At 44.8% G+C, this 23551-nt stretch overlaps 1 protein-coding gene across 6 annotated transcripts in view; it reads right to left on the bottom strand.

Moving 5' to 3' along the window:
• Positions 1 to 23551, bottom strand: part of VPS13C (vacuolar protein sorting 13 homolog C) — a 773393-nt gene that overhangs the window by 456020 nt on the left and 293822 nt on the right. For all 6 annotated transcript variants that reach the window (XM_056572804.1, XM_056572802.1, XM_056572807.1 and 3 more), the window contains 4 exons: positions 22967 to 23046; positions 22700 to 22759; positions 18422 to 18572; positions 17463 to 17579 (listed from right to left, as the gene is read on the bottom strand). In XM_056572804.1, coding sequence (XP_056428779.1) covers positions 17463 to 17579; positions 18422 to 18572; positions 22700 to 22759; positions 22967 to 23046 — 408 coding nt within the window. The remainder of the gene's footprint in view (positions 1 to 17462; positions 17580 to 18421; positions 18573 to 22699; positions 22760 to 22966; positions 23047 to 23551) is intronic.

The raw sequence follows: 23551 nt of genomic DNA on the forward strand, positions 1-23551 counted from the left end.
TCTGCAGGAACCTGGACATGTGAGCAAAAGTTTTTTTTATTTTTCTCCCTGCACCCTTAGCTCAGTGTTTTTCTAGCAGGGTGCCTCCAGGGAGCCAGCCCGAGCAGATAATTGCATGTTTTCCCGGGGGGCCGTACCGCTATATCGCAAAAAGCAAAAATCGCGATTCAATTGCTTTTGCGATATATTGTGCAGCCCTACCGGGAATATGTTGCCTGTCTCCAGTCCACGGTGGCGGCCCAATCGGACTTCCTCTGTGATATGCATAACCACCTAGAGGACCTGGACAACCGGGGCCGTCGCCATAATATCCAAGTACGTGGACTGCCGGAGGCCACCCGGGATGAGGATCTCGAGTCCCCTCCTATCCAGATTAAGCTGGACAGGGCGCACCGTGCCCTTCACCCACGGCCTACCAACGGCCCTCCCAGGGATGTCATCTGCTACGTCAATGGCTTTCGCCTTAAGGAGGAGATTGTGACTAAGGCCCGCACCCAGAGGAATTTCGATTTTGATGGAGCCCCTATCTAACTGTATCAGGATCTTTCCTGGATCACTCTCCGGAAGAGGCACATGCTTCAACCACTATTGGCTACCCTGCGGCACCATCAAATCTCCTATCGCTGGAGCTTTCCTTTTGCCCTGCAGGCTCGCAGGGATGGACGCTATACTGTTTTGACGTGCCTACACGGACATCCCGGCCTTTTGTTCTACTCTGGACATCCCTGTGCCCCAAGCGCTTGACTGGGGAATCTCACATCCCCTTTCACCTCTCCCTCCTGTGTGGCAACCGGTCCGTCGCCGGCGGTCTGGTGGGAATAAGGCAACGGCTGTCCCTGGCGGGCTTGGCAGCCCTCCTGCACCATCTGTGACCTGAATGCAGGATGCCGACTGGTGTCTGCACACTGACTGTGCACTATACTGTTCTCCCGCTGTGCCTTCTGACCTGCCCTGTATTTCTTGAGTTCTTGGGCAGCTGCGGTTCTCCTATGTCAAGGCAATGGCTAGTTGTAGCTGTCTCCTTTTTTCTAGTCGCTTTTGGTAAGACATTGTGGGGTGGTCCTCACTGGGCTGGTTTTTCCTTAATGAATGGTGTTCTCTCATATCCCCGCTGAGGCCTTCCCAAACGCCATGGTGCCCTTGTGGTGCCAACATATTTTGGTGATGTTTTTGATCTTTGCCTCCTCTATGATCTACTGGTCATTGGTTTATTCTTTGTTCTCTTGTTTGTTCAAATGCTTGAAATATCTGTTTTGTTCTCTGTTATTTGTCCTGTCTCCATGTCTCCTCTTGTGTTCCCACTACCTCCCATCCCATCCCTCCCTCCCTTTTTTTTTTTTTTTTTTTTGGCTCCTAGAGACTTTTGTGCTGTCTCGTGACCTCTGTACTGCTCGTTGGAGCCCATGGCACCGGGATTCCTTCTACTCCGTGTGGGTGAGTCTTATTTCTACTTTTGCTTCCTTGCCCTCCTATGTCCTTAACCATGGCTAAATGCGTCTCTCTGAATGTTAGGGGCCGCAACTCCCCCCCCCCCCCCAAAAGACGCCTCCTGCACCGGGAGTTGGTTATGCAGAGGGCTGGTATTTTCTTTCTTCAGGAGACACATTTTGACCATTCTGGCTCCTTTCAGTTCTTGCACCATCTCTATCCGTTTGCCTTCTCGGCCTCCTCGGGTAGGAAGACGGCCCGGGTGGCAATCCTTATTTCTGGGTCTTGTCCCTTCCAGGTCTCCTCTTCCTTTCTCGACCCTCATGGGCGCTTTGTAGTGGTGGAGGGCTTCTTGTGTGGGAAACCTCTTCTCCTGTGTAACGTATATGTCCCTAATATGTCTCAGGTCCCTTTTTTGCGTCGGGTACTCGCGCAGCTCCACAGATACCCACCGTCAGGCTGGCTCCTCGGTGGTGACTTCAACCTTTTTTTTTTCCCCGTCTATGGACCGCCTGCTCAATTGCGCCTTGCTACCCAGTTTCGGCCCCTCATACGTTCTTCCTCCCTGTAAGACCTATGGAGGATTAACCACCTTACCGATAAATCGTACTCGTTTTACTCCCACCCACACAAGTTGCATACCCACATAGACTATTTTTTTGGGAATCTGCACATGGTGCACATGCTTTCTTCTGCTTCCTTAGACTATCTCGTGGTCTGACGCTCCTGGTCTGATCGGGACCACCACAGTGAAAATGCGGTGTCTCGATCGGCTGGGACACGAGCGGAGGTCCTCTTACCTGCCTCCGGTGTGTCCCCTTGGCGATTGATTGCTCAAAGCCTGAGATTCAGGCTTGAGCAATCGACTGCCGATAACCCTGATCACTGCAAAGCTATGGCTTTGAAGGGATCAGGGTAAAAGATCAGTGTGTGCAGTGTTATAGGTCCCTATGGGACCTATAACACTGCAAAAAAAAGTGTAAAAAAAAGTTAATAAATGTGATTTAACCCTTTCCTTAATAAAAGTTCAAATCACCCCCCTTTTCCGATAAAAAAAAAAAAACACCATGTAAATAAAAATAAATATAAACATATGTGGTATCGCCGCATGCGTAAATGTCCGAACTATAAAAATATATAATTAATTAAGCCCCACGGTTAATGGCGTACAAGCAAAAAAATTCCAAAGTCCAAAATAACATATTTTTGGTCGCTTTTTATATAATGAAAAAATGAATAAAAAGCGATCAAAAAGTCTGATCAATACAAAAATGAGCCCTCATACCGCCCCATATGTGCAAAAATAAAAAAGTTATAGGGGTCAGAAGATGACAATTTTAACCTCTTTAGGACACAGGGCGTATGGATACGCCCTGCATTCCGAGTCCTTAAGGACCGAGGGCGTATCCATACGCCCGTGGGAAATCCGGTCCCCACCGCTAGCAGGTTGGGGACCGGAGCCGGATGCCTGCTGAAACCATTCAGCAGGCACCCTGGCACATCGCCCAGGGGGGTCCTGAGACCCCCCCCCCATGTCGGCGATCAGAGAAAATCGCATGTCAATTCAGACATGCGATTTTCTCCAATTCCGGGCTGATCGGGTCTCTGGTGACCCGATCACCCGGAAAATAGGGCTGATCGGAGTTGTCATCAACAGCCCCGATCAGCCTAAAGGATAGGAGTGAGGTCGCAAAGCTGCGATCTCCTCCTATCCCCTGCCATTACTCAGAACGGAGTTCTGACCAATGGCAGCGCAGGACAGGGGGTTGCCATGGCAACCCCCCGTTCTGCCCGCCCCTGGATGTCGAGGGGCTCTGGGAAGAAGATGGAGGCCGTACCTGCAGGAGAAGATGCCTGGGGACCTGGGATCTTCGCTGGAGCCTGCAGGATCCTGATCAGGTAGGGAATCGAAAGGGGGGGGGGGGAATTAAAAGTGAAAGAAAATCGATCTTTACTGTGGCAACCACTAGGGGGGCCAAACTGCAACTCCCAGCATGCCCAGACAGCCAAAGTTGCTGGACGGAACTGGAGAAATTGTGGTTGGCCACAGTTCAGCCCAACACGTTCTCTGGCATCGCTCTCCCCCGCCGCCTATTCCGGGCCCCTTGTTAGGTCCTATGGCCTTCTCTCGATATGTTTGGGGGTACTGCTCTAGGAAGTACCAGCTCTTTTCTTGCGTTTCCCCTCTGCAATCTTTTCTCTATCATCCCTCTTTCCCCCCGGGCCTTACTACTCCTATGGTAAGAGAATGGGGCAGTAGAGAACTTTTCTGCTGGACGGACTTGGTCAATCCCCTCACCCCTACATTGCTACCTTTTGAGGATTTAGCTTCTCGTTTTGGTCTTCCCTCCTCCGAATGGCTTCATTACCTTCAGCTTAGGCACTTCATGATGTCGGCTATGGGATCCTATGAGGTTTCCCTGCCATCGGCTTTTGAACGGTTATGCCGCTCGGGGCCACAGGCAAAAGGCTTGCTTTCAGATATTTACTCGATTATTATAGCCCCTCCGGGGGGTTCCCCATCGCATCGATATATGAGCCGTTGGGAGGAGGCGTTGAACACCACTATCACCCTTCCTCAGTGGCGGGTTATTTGGGAGAGGGCATCCCGGGCTTCCATTTGTACTGCATATAAGGAAACACAATTTAAGATCTTAATGGGCTGGTATCACACCCCTGCATTGCTAAATACTTTAAATCCCAGTATCTCGCCCCAATGTTGGAGGTGTGGGGTAGGATTGGGGACAGCCTTCCATATCTTTTGGTCCTGCCCCTTGATTGTTCCCTATTGGGTTATGGCGAGGTGCTTGGTGGAAGGTGTGTTGGAGTCTCAGGTCCCTCTGGATCCTTTGGTGTATTTGTTGTTCCTCTCCTGTAGGTCTCTCCCTAAGAAGCCCTTTAAACTCTTCACGCACATAGTCCTGGCGGCCAAGACTCTGATTGCCAAACACTGGAAGTCTACCCCCTTCCTCCTTCTGAGATAGATCTGGTTGCTAGGATTCGGGAGATCCATTCTCTCAAGTACCTTACTGCCTCCCTTAACAATACCCGGCCCCTCTTCCTTTCTGTTTGGGAGCCCTGGGACAGGTTTGTGGACCGTCAACCTCCTTAGCCCTCTCAATCTTCTCTTTCTTTCCCTCTACCCCTTAAAAATTTAGCATTTTTCTAACTTTGAAGCTTTCTGCTTGCAAGGAAAATGTATATTACAAATACATTTTTTTTTTTTATTCACATATACAATATGTCTACTTTATGTTTGCATCATACAATTGATGAGTTTTTACTTTTGGAAGACATCAGAGGGCTTCAAAGTTCAGCAGCAATTTTCCAATTTTTCACAAAATGTTCAAACTCACAGTTTTTCAGGGACCAGTTCAGGTTTGAAGTGGATTTGAAGGGTCTTCATATTAGAAGGGCCAGATGTTGTTGAACTACAACTCCCAGCATGCCTGGACAGTCAGTGCATGCTGGGAGTTGTGGTTTTGCAACAGCTGGAAGAGCACAGATTGGAGACCATTATACAATGGTCTCCAAACTGGGGCCCTACAGATGTTGCAAAACTACAACTCCCAGCATGCCCAGACAAGGCTGTCTGGGCATGCTGGGAGTTGTATTTTTAAGACTCCTAGAAGCAGCAGTGAAGATCTTCACTGTTGCCTCTGAGGACCAAGTACTTACCTGCCGGTCCCGCCGCTGATCCTCCAGGTGGCTGGTCCCGCCGCTGCTCCTCGGTCCCGCCGCTGTTCCAGGTAAGGCCGCCGGTCCACGCGTGTTCCCCCCCCCCCCTATGCCGCAGGTTCCTGCGAGCCCCCCGCAGCCATCTTCCCCCTTTCTGCCCGACTTCCAGGGGCGGGCAGTGCGGGGGATCTGAACTTTCACCCCAGGTCACTGTGATTGGTCCACAGGGACCAATCACAGTGATTGCTGACCAGGACCATCGACAGATGGTCCAGGGGGGTGTTGCAGAAGTTGTCCCCTGCTGGAAACAGCGGGACTTCTGCCAGTTATCCCTGCGCATCGCCAGGTTAACTGCGTGTCATATATATAAGCCGTGATGCGCGAACTGCCTGCACATTGCGGCTTATATATAAGCCACTCTGCTGGAAGGGGTTAAAAACATTTTTAAACTCTAATAAAAATTGACAGTTTAAAAAAAAAAAATTATATATATATATATATATATATATATATATATATAGGCCTTAGAAGGATGAAAACCAAACAAAGAAATAATAGAAATAATAAATATAATTGATGTTAGGGGATTTTAAATAGCTTGAAAACCCTCTTTAACTCATGAAGTATATTAGAAAGGTTAAAGGGGTATTCCGGGCAAAAACATCTTATCCCCTATCGAAAGGATAGGGGATAATTTGTCTGATCGCGGGGGCCCGCTGCTGGGACCCCCCGCTCTCCCTGCAGCCCCCGCATTCTATGCGTAGCTGTTTCTGCAGGTCGGAATCCGCCGGGCTTCCGAGACGGGGCCCCCTCCATTCAGGTCTATGGGAGGGGGCATTGTGGCAGTTATACCCTCTCCCATAGAAATGAATGGAGGGGGCGTGGCGTGTCACGTCCCCGAAGCCCGGCGGTTTCCAAAACTGCAGACGCAGCTACGCATAGAATGCGGGCTGCTGCAGGGAGATCGCGGGGGGTTCCAGTGGCTGGCCCCCTGCGATCAGACATCTTATCCCCTATGCTTTGGATAGGGGATAAGATGTTTTTGACCGGAATACCCCTTTAATGTTTTGCCAAAATGTACAACATATAAAATGTTTTTGTATCCAACAGTGACCATTTAAGGACCAAGCTAATTTAATTTTTGCATTTTCGTTTTGTCCTCCTCGCCTTCTAAGAGCTATTACTCTTATTTTTCCATCCAGAGACCCATATGAGGGCTTGTTTTTTGCGTGACCAATTGTACTTTGTAATGACCCCTTTCATTTTAGCCTAAACTGTATGGCGCAACCCAAAAATTACTATTTTATGAGGAATTTTAAAAAGAAAAAATGCAATTTTGCAACTTTTGGAGGGTTTAGATTTTAGGCAGGGCACTTTACGGGGAAACTGAAATTTTTTCTTTATTTTGTTGGTCAATACGATTGAAATTATACCCATGTTTACACGCTTTTCTATTATTTTACAAACAAACTAATAAAATTCATATTTTTAAAATGGCTCTATTCTGAGCCCTATACTTTTTCATTTTTACCTATATGGAGTTGTGTGGGGGCTCACTTTTTGCACCATGATCTGTAGTTTTTATCGGTACCATATCTGCGTAAATGTGATTTTTTGATCACTTTTTAATTTTTCTGGGATGTAATATGACCAAAAAGCAGCAATTTTTGACTTTCTTTTTTATTTACGTTTACACCGTTCACCATACAGGATAATTAACATTATAGCTTATTCACATTTTATTAAAAGTATTTTTTTTTTTTTAACCTCTTGGGGACTCAGGGCATATGCATATGCCCTGCATCCCCGGTCCTTAAGGACTCAGGGTGTACCTGTACGCCCTGAGTATTTCCAGTCCCCGCTGCTCACCGGGTGGGGACCAGACTGGGATGCCTGATGAAATCATTCAGCAGGCAACCCGACATCACCGAGGGGGGTCCTGAGGTCCCCCCATATCGGCGTCAAATCGTGCGTCAATTCAGACCTGCAATTTGCGGTTATTCCGGGTCAATCGGGTCTCTGGTGAACCGGAAAAAAGGGTGAATGGGGCTGCCCGAGACAGCCCCATTCACCCTTACTCAGCGGGAGTGAGGTGGGACGGGTGCCGTCTCACGATCACGTGATTGATCGGTTGGAACGACGGAACAATCACGGACCTGCTGGGCGGTGATCGGGATGGCAATCGGAGAGGAGATCGGCGCCGGCGGAGGTCTCTTACCTTGCCCGGTGGCAGCGACAGGAGCAGCAGGATCGGTCCCAGCGGCAGGATACAGCAGGAGGTGAGGCCTGTTCAGGTGACGTGACTCCACCCCTGAAGCGGCGGTCGCGTTGGCTTGTCTGTGTCCTCCCCTCTGCATCTGCGGCACAAGTGTTCATACTGCCGGTTAGCAGAGCGAAAGGTGGGAGGTGGGTGAGCTCAGCTGGGGAGAGAGGGATCTCTCCCTGTCCTGGGATTAGGGTCGCTGTCTACAAGGGGGTTGTTACTCCTACCCCTGTGTAGCTGACAGTATTCATAGTGTTCCAGTCACCAGAGGGACTTGTTGGTTCCTCTACTAGTGGTCACTCATGCATTTTAATGAGCTTCTGAGTTGTGACATATCAGTACCTCTTTAATAAAGGCGTATATTTATTGGATTATTTGTGTTTTCTCCACAGCCCCTGTGCTATTCACTCCCTGGTATTATCATCGGTGGCTATAGCTGCTATGTCTGAAAGCAAGCTTAATGCGACCATGGGGGATGGCCCCAATGGTGTTCAGGACAAAGATCACATGTCTGCCATACAAATTCAGCAGCTAGTTCAAAATTCAGTACATGCTGCACTTACATCGGCCATGTCCTCAGTTAATGAGACAATTTCTAAATCGGTCTCTATGGCCATGTCTCAGTCGCGTCATGACTTGACGGTTCCTTTGGTCATATCACCAACGTATCCATTGGAGCCTGCGCATGCTTCTTGCTCTAAAAGACTCGGGAAGTCAGCCCGGAAGCTCCATCATTGTTCGGACTCAATGACCTCTCCTGTTCCGCAATCTATGTCAGGAGATAGCCAAAAGGTCACGGCTGACCCCTTACCAGTGGGCAGCACCCGTTTACGGGCACAAGACCCTCCACCCGGGAGGACGATACTCCTGGCCGGGTTTCATGTTCCGCTAAGCGGACTAAGCCAGACTCCTATGTGGATGACTCTGCTTCGGAATCTGAGGGAGTCTCAGATTATTCTGACCGCTCCGCTTCTAGTAGCGCGGAGGATGAGGTCTATGAGGAGGACGGTGTTCACCCTTCGGGTTCCTCCCACGCCAACGAACTTTCGGCTAACGCCATTCTGGATTCTCAAGGGGTCCCTTTCTTTGATCCGGAGGCTATCAAGCATCTGCATTCGGGTGAGTGGACCCCGATACCTCAGGTCACCAAGTATATAGAGTGGCGTGGCTGAGGAGACCCCTGGACAGAATAGAAAAAATAGAAAAAAATTGAGTTCGGAATGTCCCCGCCCCTCGGTTGCCAACAAAGTGGCTGTGACCCCTGAACTCGACCCGATTTTGGTGAAATACCTAGTTAAATTGGGTAAGAATCTGAGGAAGGGCATAGACCGCTCTTTCAAGTCAGTTCAAGATAAGCTGCTTGACTTGCTGGGTCCATTGACCAAAAACTTGAACATGGCAGAGCAGGCGGTGGCCTCTGGTGGACACGGAAGTGTTAAGGGGCTCTGCTCTCCGAGCCACATGCCTCCTTCTAAATGCAAACACGGCCATGTCGTCTGAAAGGCGCCGCTCTGTGCTAAAGAGGTTGGATCCACAACTTACCCACTTAGCGACGGAGGAACTAAGCCAGTCTGCTGAGGGTCTCCTATTTAAGGATTCCCTCATTAAAAATATCAATAGATGTGTGGGGCTTTTCTCTAGCCTAGACAAGGCGCATACATCACTGAAGAAAACCAGTAAGGTTTTCGGGAAGGCCGGAAGGGGTAAGGGTCGCCCTTCCGGCCGGGGTTCCTACTTCAGGCCCTCCGGCAGAGGTCCTGTACACTAGATCCATGAACGTCCACTAGTGCAGGCAGTCGCTGCTCCAGTCGCCCCTACCCCGTTCTTCCCAGCCAGGGGACGGCCCTGGAGGGCTAGAGGAGGTGCTCGTGGGTTTCCCAGAGGCAGAGGAACAGGTGGGTCAGATCAACATTCCATTACGATGGGTTCCTGTAGGGGGCAGATTGCAATATTTTACCCACTCCTAGTCCCTGATTACTCCGGACCCGTGGGTCCTTCAGGCGGTCAAGGGATACGTCATAGAGTTCATGACTCCGCCACAACAAAGGCAATGGCCAAGAGTCATCCACTTCTCAAGTGCCAACAGGGAACCTATTCAGATGGAGATAGAAGATCTCTACGCCAAGCATGCCATCAGTCCGGTGCCGACTGGCAAGCCGGGTTTCCTCAGTAAAGAAGAAAGATGGGGGTCAAAAACCTAAGGGGTCTAAACGAGTGCGTTTTATATCGCCACTTCAAGATGGAGGGCATTCATCTCCTCAGAGATCTGCTTCTTCCAGAAGATTGGTTGGCGATAATAGATTTGAAGGATGTGTACCTCACAATACCGATTCACTCTTCTTCCCGACAGGTTCCCCAGTTTATGTGAGAAGGCCAGAAGTGGGAGTTCTCTTGCCTCCCATTCGGCCTATCATCCGCCCCTTGGTGTTTCACCAAACTCATGAAGCCGGTTATGTCGGTTCTGAGAAGTCGAGGGGTAAGGCTCATCATATATCTGGACGATATACTGATTATGGCCAGTACAGAACAGCAGGTTCTACTCCATGTGGAATGGACCACATCCCTTCTCGTGGCACTAGGGTTCCTTATCAACGAAAAGAAATCGGTGTTGGAACCAGCACAGGAGATGGAATTTTTGGGATTCCTGGTGAATACCCAATCGGCGACTTTAGGCTTGCTGAACAAGAAACTGGTGCTGTTAAAAGAGAGATCAGGGTGCTGCTTCGCGAGCAATTGGTGTCTCTTCGGGCAGAGGCTCGAATCGTGGGGTTGCTGTCATCCTCGATTCAGGCGATATTTCTGGCGCCCTTGCATTACAGGGCACTTCAGAGATTGAAGACCAGTCATTTATGCGGACCAGGTGCCACTGTCGCGAGATGCTCGCGAGGAGCTGTTGTGGTGGCTTCGGCATGTCCAGAATTGGAACAAGAGAACAATCTTCAATTCCAAGCCAGATCTCATCATAGAGTCGGACGCCAGTCTGAGCAGCTGGGGTGCCCGATGCGGAACGTACTCCACAGGAGGCAAATGGTCTCCAACAGAGTCACAGCTACACATCAACTGTGTGGAGCTGCTGGCAGGTTCGTTTGCTCTCAAGAGTTTCACGTCTCACAAGACGGATTGCTGCATACTGTTGCGTATGGACAACATGACAGCGGTACATTATGTCAACCGTTTAGGGGGTACAAGGTCCCAGAGGTTGCGAAAGCCCTTTTGCTAATTTGTCTGGAGAAGAACATTGTTCTTCAGGCTGAGTATCTGCCCGGGGTGTCCAATTCGGTGGCGGATTGGAATTCCAGACACCTGTTGGACGGCAGCGATTGGACGTTGCATCCAACGTAATGCCATCCAGACGTTATGGGGGCCCCTGAGTCTGGATCTATTCGCATCCCGCCTCAATCGCAGGCTCTCCTGGTTCTTCAGCTGGAAACCGGATCGGGAAGTGTTAGCAACTGATGCCTTCCTGCAGATTTGGCCTCAAGGCACGCTGTATGCATTTCCGCCTTTTGCCATGATACCCAGGGTAATATGGCAGACGGCATCACAGCAGTCGACTCTAGTGTTGATCACCCCGTGGTGGCTGTCCCAGACCTGGTTTCCCCAGGTGTTGGGAATGACGATAGATTGTCCGAGGATTTGTTCTCTGTTCCCATCGCTCCTTCGGGATCCGATGGGAGAGTTACATCCGTTAGTTCTGTCAGGGCAATTACTTTTGGTGGCCTGGCTGATATCGGGACACCAGGGTCTGATAGAGGCCTATCACGGTTGGCTAGAGATCTCATGCATGAGGCATGGGCTCCAGGTACTAGATCGGCTTACCAATCGGCCTGGGGATTATGGGTTCATTGGTGCTCACAACGGCAGATGGATCCTGTTCATGCCCCTGTGTCCGGAGCTTTAATTCTTTGTCAGAAGCATCTGATGCAGGGAAGGCCTATAGAACTATTAATGTTTTTAGGACTGCGATTTCGGCTCAACACGTCCCAATGGACGGTGTCCCTCTGGGACAAGATCCGTTGGTTTGTCGCCTTTTGAAAGGGATTAGATTTATACGGCCTCCAGCTCCACGCTATCTATCTATGTGGGATGTGGTGCTGGTACTCCGTATGTTTTCTTCTTGGGAGGATAACTGAGTACTTCCGCTTCGGTTATTGTCATACAAACTGACAATGTTGCTATGCCTGGTGTCCATTAAGGGTGTTTCGGATGTACGCACATTGGACATATCCAGGAGACAATATACCCCTCGCACGAAAACAAATTTGCGGACGGTATTTTATCCTTTATTTCCGTTTCACTCCAAACTGTGTGTAGTTCGGTGTATGAAGGAGTATGAGCTCCGGACAGAGTCGTTGCAATCGCCAGTTTTCACAATTGTTGATTTCTTTTTGTTCCCCCCCATTTTCCGGTTTCTTCGCACGCTGGGTGAAGCACACCATGGAACTGGGAGGTGTGGATGAATCACTCTTTCGAGCATATGGCTACTAAAATAGCTTTGGCGGGGGGTTCATTGTCCGATATTTTGAAAGCAGCGGATTGGTTTTCAGAGAATACCTTCCGGACTTTTTATTTTAGGCCAGAGAATCATGTGGCTATGTCTGGGTTATAGAACATTGTTGGGCATGTTATTTGACTGTATACTTTGAACTTGCATTTGATACGAGCCTCCTGTCTGCCATCAAATTTAGGATTTTCCTAGTATAATGATGGAAAATATAGATTTTATAAAGACAGGAGGAGAGTATCATCCCACCCTATGTTATTGTTCCCTCCCTGTTATGGTATATGTTTTCTCTTTATAGGATACTGAGAAGATTATCGAAAGGGCGTACGGGATGTGGGTCGTCGTTATCAGTTCACTCTGTTGAGTATTTCAGCGTTCCGTTGGAGATCGTTCCCGAAATGGTTCAGCTGGTTGTTCCGCTTTTTCTTCAGGGATAGGAGAAGACTACGGTTGTAATGGTTCGTTCTTCCATGATTGAAGGCGGTTTTCCGTGGAGCTTCGGCATCAAGAAAGAGGAGGAGGTGGAGCCAACACAGGCTTTTATGGAGCAAGTTCGGATGGGATTGGTGGAGATATTGGAAGGGGTGCGGTCAGGTTGCTAGCTGACCTGCATCTTTTTTCTTCCATTGTTAGACTCATATTACATTAGTTTTTTCTGCTATTGGGCTTAATAAAGAAAGATTATGCATTTGGTACTCTCCTCCTGTCTTTATAAAGTCTATATTTTCCGTCATTATACTAGGAACATCCTAAATTGTTGCAGTTTTGCAACAGCTGGAGACACATTGGTTGTGAAAAAGAGTTTGTTACCTAACTCAGTGTTTTGCAACCAGTGTGCCTCCAGCTGTTGCAAAAATACAACTCCCAGCATTCACTTAGAGATTGTACATGCTGTGAGTTCTAGTTTTGCAACAGCTGGATGCACACTGGTTGCGAAACACTGAGTTAACAAACTCTCAGTGTTTCACAATTAATGTGCCTCCAGCTGTTGCATAACTACAACTCCCAGCATGTATGGTCTGTCAGTGCATGCTGGGAGTTGTAGTTTAGCAACAGCTGCAGGTTTGCCCCCCCATGTGAATGTACAGGGTACATTCACACGGGCAGGTTTATAAGTTCTGCTGCAAGTTTGAGATGCAGCAAATTTTCCGCCGCTGCACCAACTCCCAGCAAGAAACCCACTGTAAACCTCCGCCCGTGTGAATGTACCCTAAAAACACAACACTACACAAAATAAAAAGTAAAACACTACATACCCCTACACAGCCCCCCCCCCCCCAATAAAAAAAATAACAAAATTATTGTACGACACTGTTTCCAAAACGGAGCCTCCAGCTGTTGAAAAACAACAACTCACAGTTGTTTGTAACCCCCAAAATTTGTAACCCCATTTCTTCTGAGTAAGAACATACCCCATATGTGGATGTAAAGTCCTCGGCGAGCGAACTACAATGCTCAGAAGGGAAGGAGCGCCATTGGGATTTTGGCAAGAGATGATGTCTGAAATTGAAGGCCATGTGTGTTTACAAAGCCCCCATAGTGCCAGAACACAGTGGACCCCCCCCCCCCCACATGTGACCCCCATTTTGGAAACTACACCACTCACGTAATGTAATAAGGGGTACAGTGATTATTTACACCCCACAGATTTTTGGAACAGTGGTCCGAAAAATTAAATTTTTCATTCGCACAGCCCACTGTTCCAAAGATCTGTCAAATGCCAGTGGAGTGTAAATGTTCACTGCACCCCTTATTAAATTCTGTGAGGGGTGTAGTTTCCAAAATGGGGTCACATGTGGGATGGTCCACTGTTCTGGCTCCATGGGGGCTTTGTAAACACACATGGCCTCTCACTTCTATTCCAACCAAATTCTCTCACAAAAAGCCCAATGGTGCTCCTCCTCTTCTGAGCATTGTAGTTCGCCCACAGAGCACTTTAAATCCACATATGGGGTATTTCCATTCTCAGACTAAATGGGGTTTCAAATTTTGGGAGGCTTTTTCTCCAATAACCCCTTGTGAAAATGAAAAATTTGGGGTAACACCAGTTAAGGCTCACTGTACGAGGGGTTAGTTTCCAAAATAGTATGCCATGTGTTTGTTTATTTTTTTGTTGTTCTGGCACCATAGGGGCTTCCTAAATGCAACATGCCCCCCAAAAACAATTTCAGCAAAATTTGCTTTCCAAAAGCCAAATTTGACTTCTTCTCTTCTGAGCATTGTAGTTCGACAGCAGAGCACTTGATATCCACACTTGGGGAATTTCCATACTCAGAAGAGATGGGGTTACACATTTTGGGGGGCATTTTCTCCTATAACCCCTTGTAAAAATTTAAAATTTTGAGGAAAACCAGCATTTGTGTGACATTTTTATTTTTATTTACACATCCGACTAACAAAAAGTCGTCAAACACCTGTGGGGTGTTAAGGCTCAGCGAACCCCTTGTTACGGTCTTGGGGGTGTAGTTTCCAAAATAGTATGCCATGTGGGGGGTTTTCTGCTGTTCTGGCACCATAGGGGCTTCCTAACTGTGACATAACCCCCAAAAAACATTTCAGAAAAACTCACTCTCCAAAATCCCATTGTTGCTCCTTTCCTTCTGAATCTTTGGGGGGCTTTTTCTTTTACCCCTTGTAAAATTTGAAAAACTGGGCCTAAAAGAACATGCGAGTGTAAAAAATTAAGATTTTGAATTTTCTCCTTTACCTTGCTGGTATTCCTGTGAAACACCTAAAGGGTTAACACACTTTGCGAATGTCATTTTCAATAATTTGGAAAATACTTTTGTGGAAAATTGCTGCTGAACTTTGAAGCCCTCTGATGTCTTCCAAAAGTAAAAACATGTCAACTTCATGATGCAAATATAAAGTAGACATATTGTATTTGTGAATCAGTATATAATTTATTTGCAATATCCATTTTCCTTACAAGCAGAGAGTTTCAAAGTTAGAAAAATTTTCAATAAATTTGGGGATTTTTTACCAAGAAAGGATGCAAGTAACAATGAAAATTTACCACTGTGTTAAAGTAAAATATGTCACGAAAAAACAATCTCAGAATCAGAATAATGGGTAAAAGCATCCCATAGTTATTAATTCATAAAGTGACAGTGGTCAGAATTGCAAAAAAGGGCTGAGTCCCTAAGGGGTTAATGTCTCTATAGGGGACTATACACAGCAATCAAATTGCTGTTATTGTTTAGTGCTATGCATATGAACTCAGTAATATCAATCAGTTCAGTAATATCAGTGATCTATTGCTCTGGTCTGCTAGAGGGCAAACCAGAGCAGCAGATCGCCAAAGCCACCGGGAGGCAGGTAAAGGGACCTACGGTGGCTATCCTGACTGTTTGTACCCTTACAAGATCGCCACAGGTGGTCCTATCAGTCTGCGGCATCAACAAAGCTAATGCCACAGATGCCGTGATCAGTACTGATCATGGCATCTGAGGGGTTAATAGCGGACACCAGCGTGATCGCTTGTGTCTGCCATTACCGGCGGGTCCCTGGCTGCTGATAGCAGCCGGGACCTGAAGTGAATGAAGTGAGCCAAGCTCCTGCGCTTGCATCATATATAGGACGTAAATGTATGTCCTGGTGCATTAAGTACAAGCGCATCAGGATGTACATTTACGTCCACTGACCTTAAGGGGTTTAGGAAAGGAAAAACAATCTTTCATGTGTCTTAACCATTCTCCCAATGAACGCAATATCACAGTAGCATTTCAGCAAATTCACATTTTTTTTATTGACTTGTGAAGAAATCTTTCACTGGAATGCTGTAACCCTTTTTTGATGGTAAACAAATTAACCTTTAATGATGGCACTGCAGTGTGTGCATGACAGACCAGAAAAAGTAACTTTCCTTTTAGCACATTTTTGTCAATAACTCCCCTCACAAGCCTCTAGTAAGGCGTGAGCTTTTGATACATTTTTATACTACATTTGTAATAAAATGGTAAGTCGTTTATTTGCTTAAATAACTTCTGATTAAGTACGCTATGTTCCTGTGGACTTTGAAATAATGCTTAACAAAGGTTGGTGGAGATCCTCACCAGGGACTGACTGTCATACAATCAGTGCACTGCTATAGGAATTTTTCTATTGCACATGACGACTATTCGTCACCGACTTGTTTGCCCGGTGCATTCTTTGGTCACCCTTTTAGGCTCTGTTTCATCTGTGTTTTTTTTTAGGTTTGGTTGCATACAGTATAACCCTTTTGTACATCTACAGAGCAGCCTACAGAATAGCTGTGCAGTGCTTAAGGTAGTCTTTTTTTCTCCTTTACAAATAGTTTTTTTTGCTTCTCACGTCTACAAACATTAAAGCGTACCACCAAAAAAAAAAAAAAAATGTATATGTTATTTAGGACCTAATCCTGACCATTTAATTTTTGTGCCTCTAACACCTATATTAATTTTATTTATATATATATATATATATATATATATATATATATATATATATATATATATATATATATATATAGATATATAGAGAGAGAGAGAGAGAGAGAGAGAGAGATATTTTTTTTTTAACCTCTTGACATAAGCTCACAGTGTTAGAAATCCTCTTAGGGGAAGGGGGCGTGTCCCTCCCTCGAGGTGGTAGGAGGCGATTGGTGTGTGTGCTCATGCAACCTTGTTCACGAATCATCTCTTGTCCATGACTCCTGGACAAGCTGATGCCGCAGCAGCACTGGTATGTGTCCCAGAAGGTATGGGGACCCCTAGTGGGATTTTAAAGTGGCAGTTTTCTTCATTAAATATTAAAAAAGAAAATTAAACAATCATATTACAAAAGGTCTTTCATTTTCATCAGTAACAACATATAAAAAGTTTTTGGATCTGACAGTGCCCGTTTAATTTAACAACATTGAATATAGAAGGGCTAAATAACCCAAGAGGTTTGTAGTTTCCCAAGCTCTCAAAGGGTATTCTGAATACAAGAATATCTTATATTTAGCTAGGGTTCAAAGACTGTGATGTCTTCTGGTCCTCCGCTGAACACACATGCTGCTACTTTCAAGACGGACTTGTTTCAGTAGTGTTGGCCTGCTCAGCCATTTAATGACTGAGAAAGGACATTGGTGCAGTAAGTGGCTGCGTTGGCCATCACTGCCGACACATGTCTCCGATGAAGCAGCCAAAGCATTTATTGAGGGGGCCAGAAGACACCACAAGGAGAGCCCTGAGGGACCAAGGTAGGTCACAACACTAAAACATCCTCCTGTGGGAGGTTGTTTCTTCCAATCTGAAGGTTCTTCTTTCTGAATTTTCAACACAAGTTTATTTGCACAGATTACCAGGTGAACTGCTATAATGAAAACTGTGTGATACTTTACATATACTGGTTCTACTATCCCGACTGCACTACCTGTTACATAAGAAGCAGACTGTGGGTGGATAAAGAAACCTCCCCTCATCCCTCCTCCAAAAAAAAAAAAAAAAAGCGATAAAATGAACTAGCCCCATGTTTTTACCAATTATTACCATAAATTGTAAACTTATTTTCAAAGAAAAAGGGGGCTTTTTTTTTAAACATCAAGCCAATACATTACTGCTCACAGAAGGATTATCCACATACCTAATATTTTGATTTCAGCGATATGCTTGTTCTCATCCCACATATTCATACTAAAAGAATCCAGCTTAGCAAACAGCTTGAATGCAATAAAATCCTTATCTTTGGAGGCTTTTGTTGCTTGAGGGAAAAAAATGAAAATTAAACATCATGATTAGTTTTTAATAACCTGCGTCATAAGCATTTCACATTCATTGGTATAAAGAAATTCAAGATAGGAGATTTAGCCTTTCCCATCAGAATCCTGTTATAATAAAAACACTTAATTAAAAGGTTAATGGCAAATCAAAAGCACCAGATTTTTTGCCACAAACCTTCAGCAAAATAGCCTTGTGAAACTTGCAGTGATATCCCACAGTAAAAGTCTGCAAAATATATTTTGACATGGTGCAGACTTAAAATGTGTACCGCAGGTCAATTTCGGTGTGGAAAAACTCTGTAGCATGTAGACAATATTCGTAAAATCTCACTCACCTGCCTGCTACTGTAATACACTGCAGATTTTAACAGATACATTGAGATCTCGTTTAATGGCTCATTGCTGTAAAAGAACAGATTTGCCACAATATGCAATAATCCTTTTTAAGGGTGTATTTTCAAGTATAGAATCATGCGAATATTTGATGCACAGGATTTAAAGCTGCAGATTTTAATGTACACTAAATGACTGAATACAGCTTCAAATCTGCAGCTTCAAATCTGCACAGGATACTATACGTGTCAATACACCCTAACATTGTTAAAAAAAAAGTATTTATTTGTGATTCTTGTGCAATAATTAATAAATAAAAAAATTTAAAATAAAATATTTAGTTCATTCAAAGAAATACAAGTCTGTTGGCTGAAGGAGTTAAGAAGGTCTTTGCATTCATAAGTAGGTGGCTGTATGATAAGGTTTATACACCCCAGCACACAATACAAGCAGATTTACGCAGTCAACCAATATTTATCTTGGGTTTTACCTTTCTTTACAAAAGTCCCTTTGTCCTGCTTCTTCTGTACAGAGGAAACCTCTGCCTTATCAGTAATGCTGGGGACTGCTGCGGTTATAAAGCTGATAGCAGACAGCAAGGCTTGAGAATGGAGCAGGAGGTCCATAGATGAAAAGGCCACCTGGCGGAAACAAGGGGTTGTTTATAGACGTCTTAATAGTAACCAGTATTTATCAAAAAGTGTCAGCCGTAACTACAAATATGCAATGGAAAATAGAAATCAGCAACATATTCCAAAATCAAGTAGAAAATTTAAACAAAGCTTTATGTACAATGTTTCCAAACCAGAAATAAACAATGTAATCATGCTAAAAATATCAAGTATGTCAAGAGGCTGGATTTAAAATCCTGACCCATTGGTACCGGGTCCCAATTCACTTGCACAAGATGTTCCCTAATACTTCTCCCCTTTGCTGGAGGGGTTGTGGTCACACTGAATCCCTCATCATTATGATCCGGGGGGTGCCTGCTTTCCTCTTTTTGGAGGGAAGTTTGGAAGCTTGCCTCTTTTACAGACTTTGCTCTTCCTTTCACCCATGCCTTTTTTCTCCATTATTATGACATTCCAGCTTCGACATACCGCTGTTCTGCATCACCTGATCAATGCAGCAAGAGCCTGTATTGCGGCCCTGTGGAAGAATCTGAGACCCCTCTCAATGCTTCAGGGGATCTTGAAGGTCCTGGACATTCAACGGATGGAGGAACTTACTGCACACCTCCATCACCGTACAGAGTGTCATTCTAAAACCTGGTTCTACTGGGCGGCTTTTCAGGAAACTCCTGAATATCACGCCCTGCTACGCGCTTGAACCTCCGTGCCTGGGTTGTTGGGGACCTCCCACCTCCTCCCCCGTTTGGAGTCTTGCATGTTGCTGCCCCTAGTTGGTATGTCTGCTGTGTGTTATCCTTGTCTACCTTTCCCTTTCCCCTGTCCGACCTCTTTGTCTTCCCTCCCTTCTGCCCTCCTTGTTTCTCTGCATTTTTAACTCACCATTAGGCCAATGACTATTACACTGTGACCTTTTTCTTGTAACACAAATAAACTTGGCATTGTCCTTTCCATAGTGGAAGCTCTCCAAGTATGGTGACAAAAAAAGGTTATGCATAAAAAGGATATAAATTGAGCATTGCTGTAGTCGAATAGACTTGCAGAATAAAATTATCATGTTATTTATACCACAAAGAGAACATAAAAATAATTAATAAAAAACAACTGCAGCATATATATATATATATCTATATATTTATTCTTACCACCCCAAAAAGACTGGAATAAAAAGAGTTCAAATTTTCCTATGTACCTAAAATGGTACCAATGAAAAAGTAAACTTCTCTTGCAAAAATGGTTTGGCACCCCAAGGCCTCTGCAACTTCATATGATACCCTATAAAATGTCATAAAAGAAAGCTCAAAAATTCATTTTGTGCTGCTTCATGTCGAGTAGTGCACTAGGTCCACACATGTAATATTCTAAAAACTTAAAAATAAAGGGAATAAGGGCTGCTTGAGGGGCAGCACAATTCCTGGTTGTCCATCCTACAAGCCCCTAGCAGCCTATTTAGTGGAGAGGGGGCGAGCACACATAATCTTCCCCTTCCTGTATCTTCTCTATGCAACTATTGTGAGTCTGGCCTTTAGCACAGAGCCTGACACAACCGGGGACTGACTAAAGCTGCAGAAATGAGCTGCCAGTAGCAGATGATTGTGTGTGCTGGGCCACCTCTTCACTAAACAGGCTGCCGAGGACCACAGTTGCATATATATATATATATATATATACACATAATGGTAATCGCTTTGTGTATGTAACTTTAGAAATTGGCTGACCAACTAATCGACCAACCCATTATGAAAAATGTTAACAACTATTTTTATAATCGATTAGTTTCTGATTAATCGATTCGTTTTCCCAGTCCAAGAATAATTATCGAGTCGCATTTCTCTGTTAACAGCTGCTGTGTTACCAAAAAAAAGGATAAAAATGGGTGGTTTGGGGTCCGGTCTGGTTTGGCTAGGACCCCTGACATTTCCTGCACGGTGCAAATTTTTCCATATTATAAAAAAAAAAAAAAAAAAAAAAAAAAAAAAGGTCTGCATGTGTCAACCAAAACTGCCCACTAAAAGTACAAAAATATCAGAGTCACCTAAATAAGTTAAATTAGAAAATTGTATTTACATAAAGCTAAAACCCCAAGATATATAACATAACATAGTGTTTATCATAAGTTGTACTGGCTTTAGCATGTTTTTGCTTGAAATACCTCTGACAAAGTTGTGTAGTCATTTTATTTTCAACAAGGCATTGTGTCAGCAGGTCTTCAGCTCCTCCCTCTCTACCGTCATCCTCTGTCATCTAAGAAGGCTTCGCTGGAGCTTGTCTCTGAGCTCAAGCCAAGCCCTCTGAGTGTCATCACCAATGACCAACCCCCTACAGCTTGCATCATCATCATCATCAAAGAATGATGTGTGTATAAAGCATGCTGCATCGTGCTCAACAATGCCACAGAGGAGCAGACAGAAAAAGTGCAGCAGGTGCTGCAACCATGCTGATTGTGCTATGTGAAATGAGATGTTCTGCAACAGCTCTGGGCAGAAAACTGTCAGGAGTGCTATGGGATGAGTAGTAGGGAGGTTGGGAGGACTGGGATGAAAAGCTGAGGGAAAGTGATGCATTTTGGGAAGTGTAGTACCAGAGCAGCAGTTCAACCAGGAAGTAGTAAGAGGACACAAATGGATTTTTGATCCATCAAAACAACATAACTTATAAACAATGTTTCTAACATTTTTGGGAATGTCTTTAATTTTTGTTCTATTAATTAGATATAAGTGTAAGTTTGGAGTGGAGAAATAATGGTGCAGATGTATTAAATATCTTTGTTGCCCCTAGCAACCAATCACAGGAACAACTGTATTTCTTAAACTGATCTAGTAAAATGAAAGCTGTGCTGTGATTAATTGCTATGGGCAAAAACTGTTTTTCTTATAGTTAGCTTAGATGAATATACTATATTATTACTATATTTATCGGGGTATAACACGTACCCTCCTTTTTCCAAGGAAATTTTGGTAAAAAAGTTTTTTACCAAAATATCCTTGGAAAAAGGAGGGTGCCTGTGTGTGTGTGTGCAGGTGTACATAGATCAACAGTTTCTGGCGGCTTCTGCAGTTCAATGATTTAAAGCAAGCGCTTTAAATCCTTGATGCGCAGTGGCTTCTGTGGGGCCAGAGTGCCGCTGCTCTATTCCTTCCATGTCCCCAGTTTTACAGTTAAATATCCCGCCGCAGCTATCGCCACTGCCCAATTCCCTCCCCGTCCCCGGTTTTATAGTTACATGTGCCCTGGGGACTGCGGTCCTTCATGCTCCGGCGGTCTCCTGATCTGTCACTGTGCATCGCGCACTGACTGACGAGTGACGTCGTGTTGAGGACGTCACTCGTCATTACGCAGTGCACAGTGACAGATCAGGAGACCGCAGGAGCATGAAGGACCGCAGGAGCATGAAAGACCGCAGTCCCCAGGGCACATGTAACTAATAACTATATGGGGACGAGGAGGGAATTGGGCAGTGGCGGGACATATAACTATAAAACCGGGGACGGGAAGGGAATCTGGCAGTGGAAGTGGGACTCTGGCCAGGCAGAAGCTGCTGCAGTTCAATGATTTAAAGCGCCCGCTTTAAATCATTTAACTGCAGTGGCTTTAGCGTGGTCACAAACAGTCTATCGGCGATTTTAGGCTAAAAATTTTTGCATAAAAAATGTGTGTTATACGCCGATAAATACTGTATATATAATTATTTTCTGTTGCCTTGTTTTTGAAATTTTAAAAACTTTTCAATGGGGCTGCCACATCTGAGACACAAATGTACTTCCTGTATTGTTTGTAAAGGCAATACATCAGGATCTGTGTGTTGTAGAACAGCAGCAATGAGTTGAGTGCAACATTATACAGATTACTAAAGTGTCTGACAAGAACTGATGGAGTACAGCCCCCTCCCCAAGGGAGTGACAGCTGACCGACATATGGATATATAGAGTCAACTAAACTAGATAATTAAAAAAAAAAAAAAAAGACAACCTAACTAATTTCTTGGATTTGCCTTACAAAATCTTTTTACATTGTGGTAAATAGGTTACTATGGACTTGTTTAGCGATTTCCTGAATCCTGAAGAACATGAATAAAAATAAAAGGACACATGAAATAATAGATTCTTTTTACACAAATAAAAAGAAAAAAATATATATACCTTTAGTTTTTGTTCAGTGTTCTCAAAGGTAGTATGAAATTCAGGGCCATCTTTGTTAGCCTAAAATAAATATAAGAAAACAAACAGCAAATAACACACATTAACTCCACCGACAACACTATAGTTATAGTACTGCTACTAGAATTGTTGTGTATCAGTCTACAAATGTTATTTGAGGACTGATTTATGTTCAATATCAATGTACCACTACTATCACAAAAAAGGGCATAACAGCTATATTTTAAGGTAATAAGTCAAAATCCTTACCTTAATATATTCCACTTCTAATAGATCCAAGCCTTGTTTATCAGAAGAGCTGATTAAATGAAGAGGCTGTTTGAGGAGGCCTGTGATATTGAAAGATAAAAACAGCTCTTTCAGCATTACAACCTTTCATTTAAAACCTTTAAAATCGAAAAATTGCAGGTTAAAAGCTTATTTCCAACTCAAAGTGATGGCATAGTGTTTACTAAGGCCAAGTTCAAATGTCCAGAAATGTCTGCATGGAAAACCTCTGTGCGTATATTTCGGAGGCTGTGGGTGTCGGCATAACAGATGGAATGCGCTGTCTCATAGACGGCTACGCATCAGTGCAGAAAGAATGGACAAGTTCATTCTTTCTGCAGACATGGAAATAAAAATTTACGTGCCAAAAACATCTGTCACGGAAATCACGCCATGTGGACTGTGCAGCAGTATCCCATTGAATACAATGAGACACTGCTGCTCCAGAATCTCCGACGGAGTCCGGCACGGAAATTACGGATGTATAAACATGGCCAGAGTTGAGAAGCGTTGTCTAGTTTTACACCAGTGGCTAAGAGAGCTACTGAGCATAGGAATTAAAGAAAG

The sequence above is a fragment of the Hyla sarda genome, chromosome 4 (genome assembly GCF_029499605.1).
Source record: "Hyla sarda isolate aHylSar1 chromosome 4, aHylSar1.hap1, whole genome shotgun sequence".
NCBI classification, from domain to species: Eukaryota; Metazoa; Chordata; class Amphibia; order Anura; family Hylidae; genus Hyla; species Hyla sarda.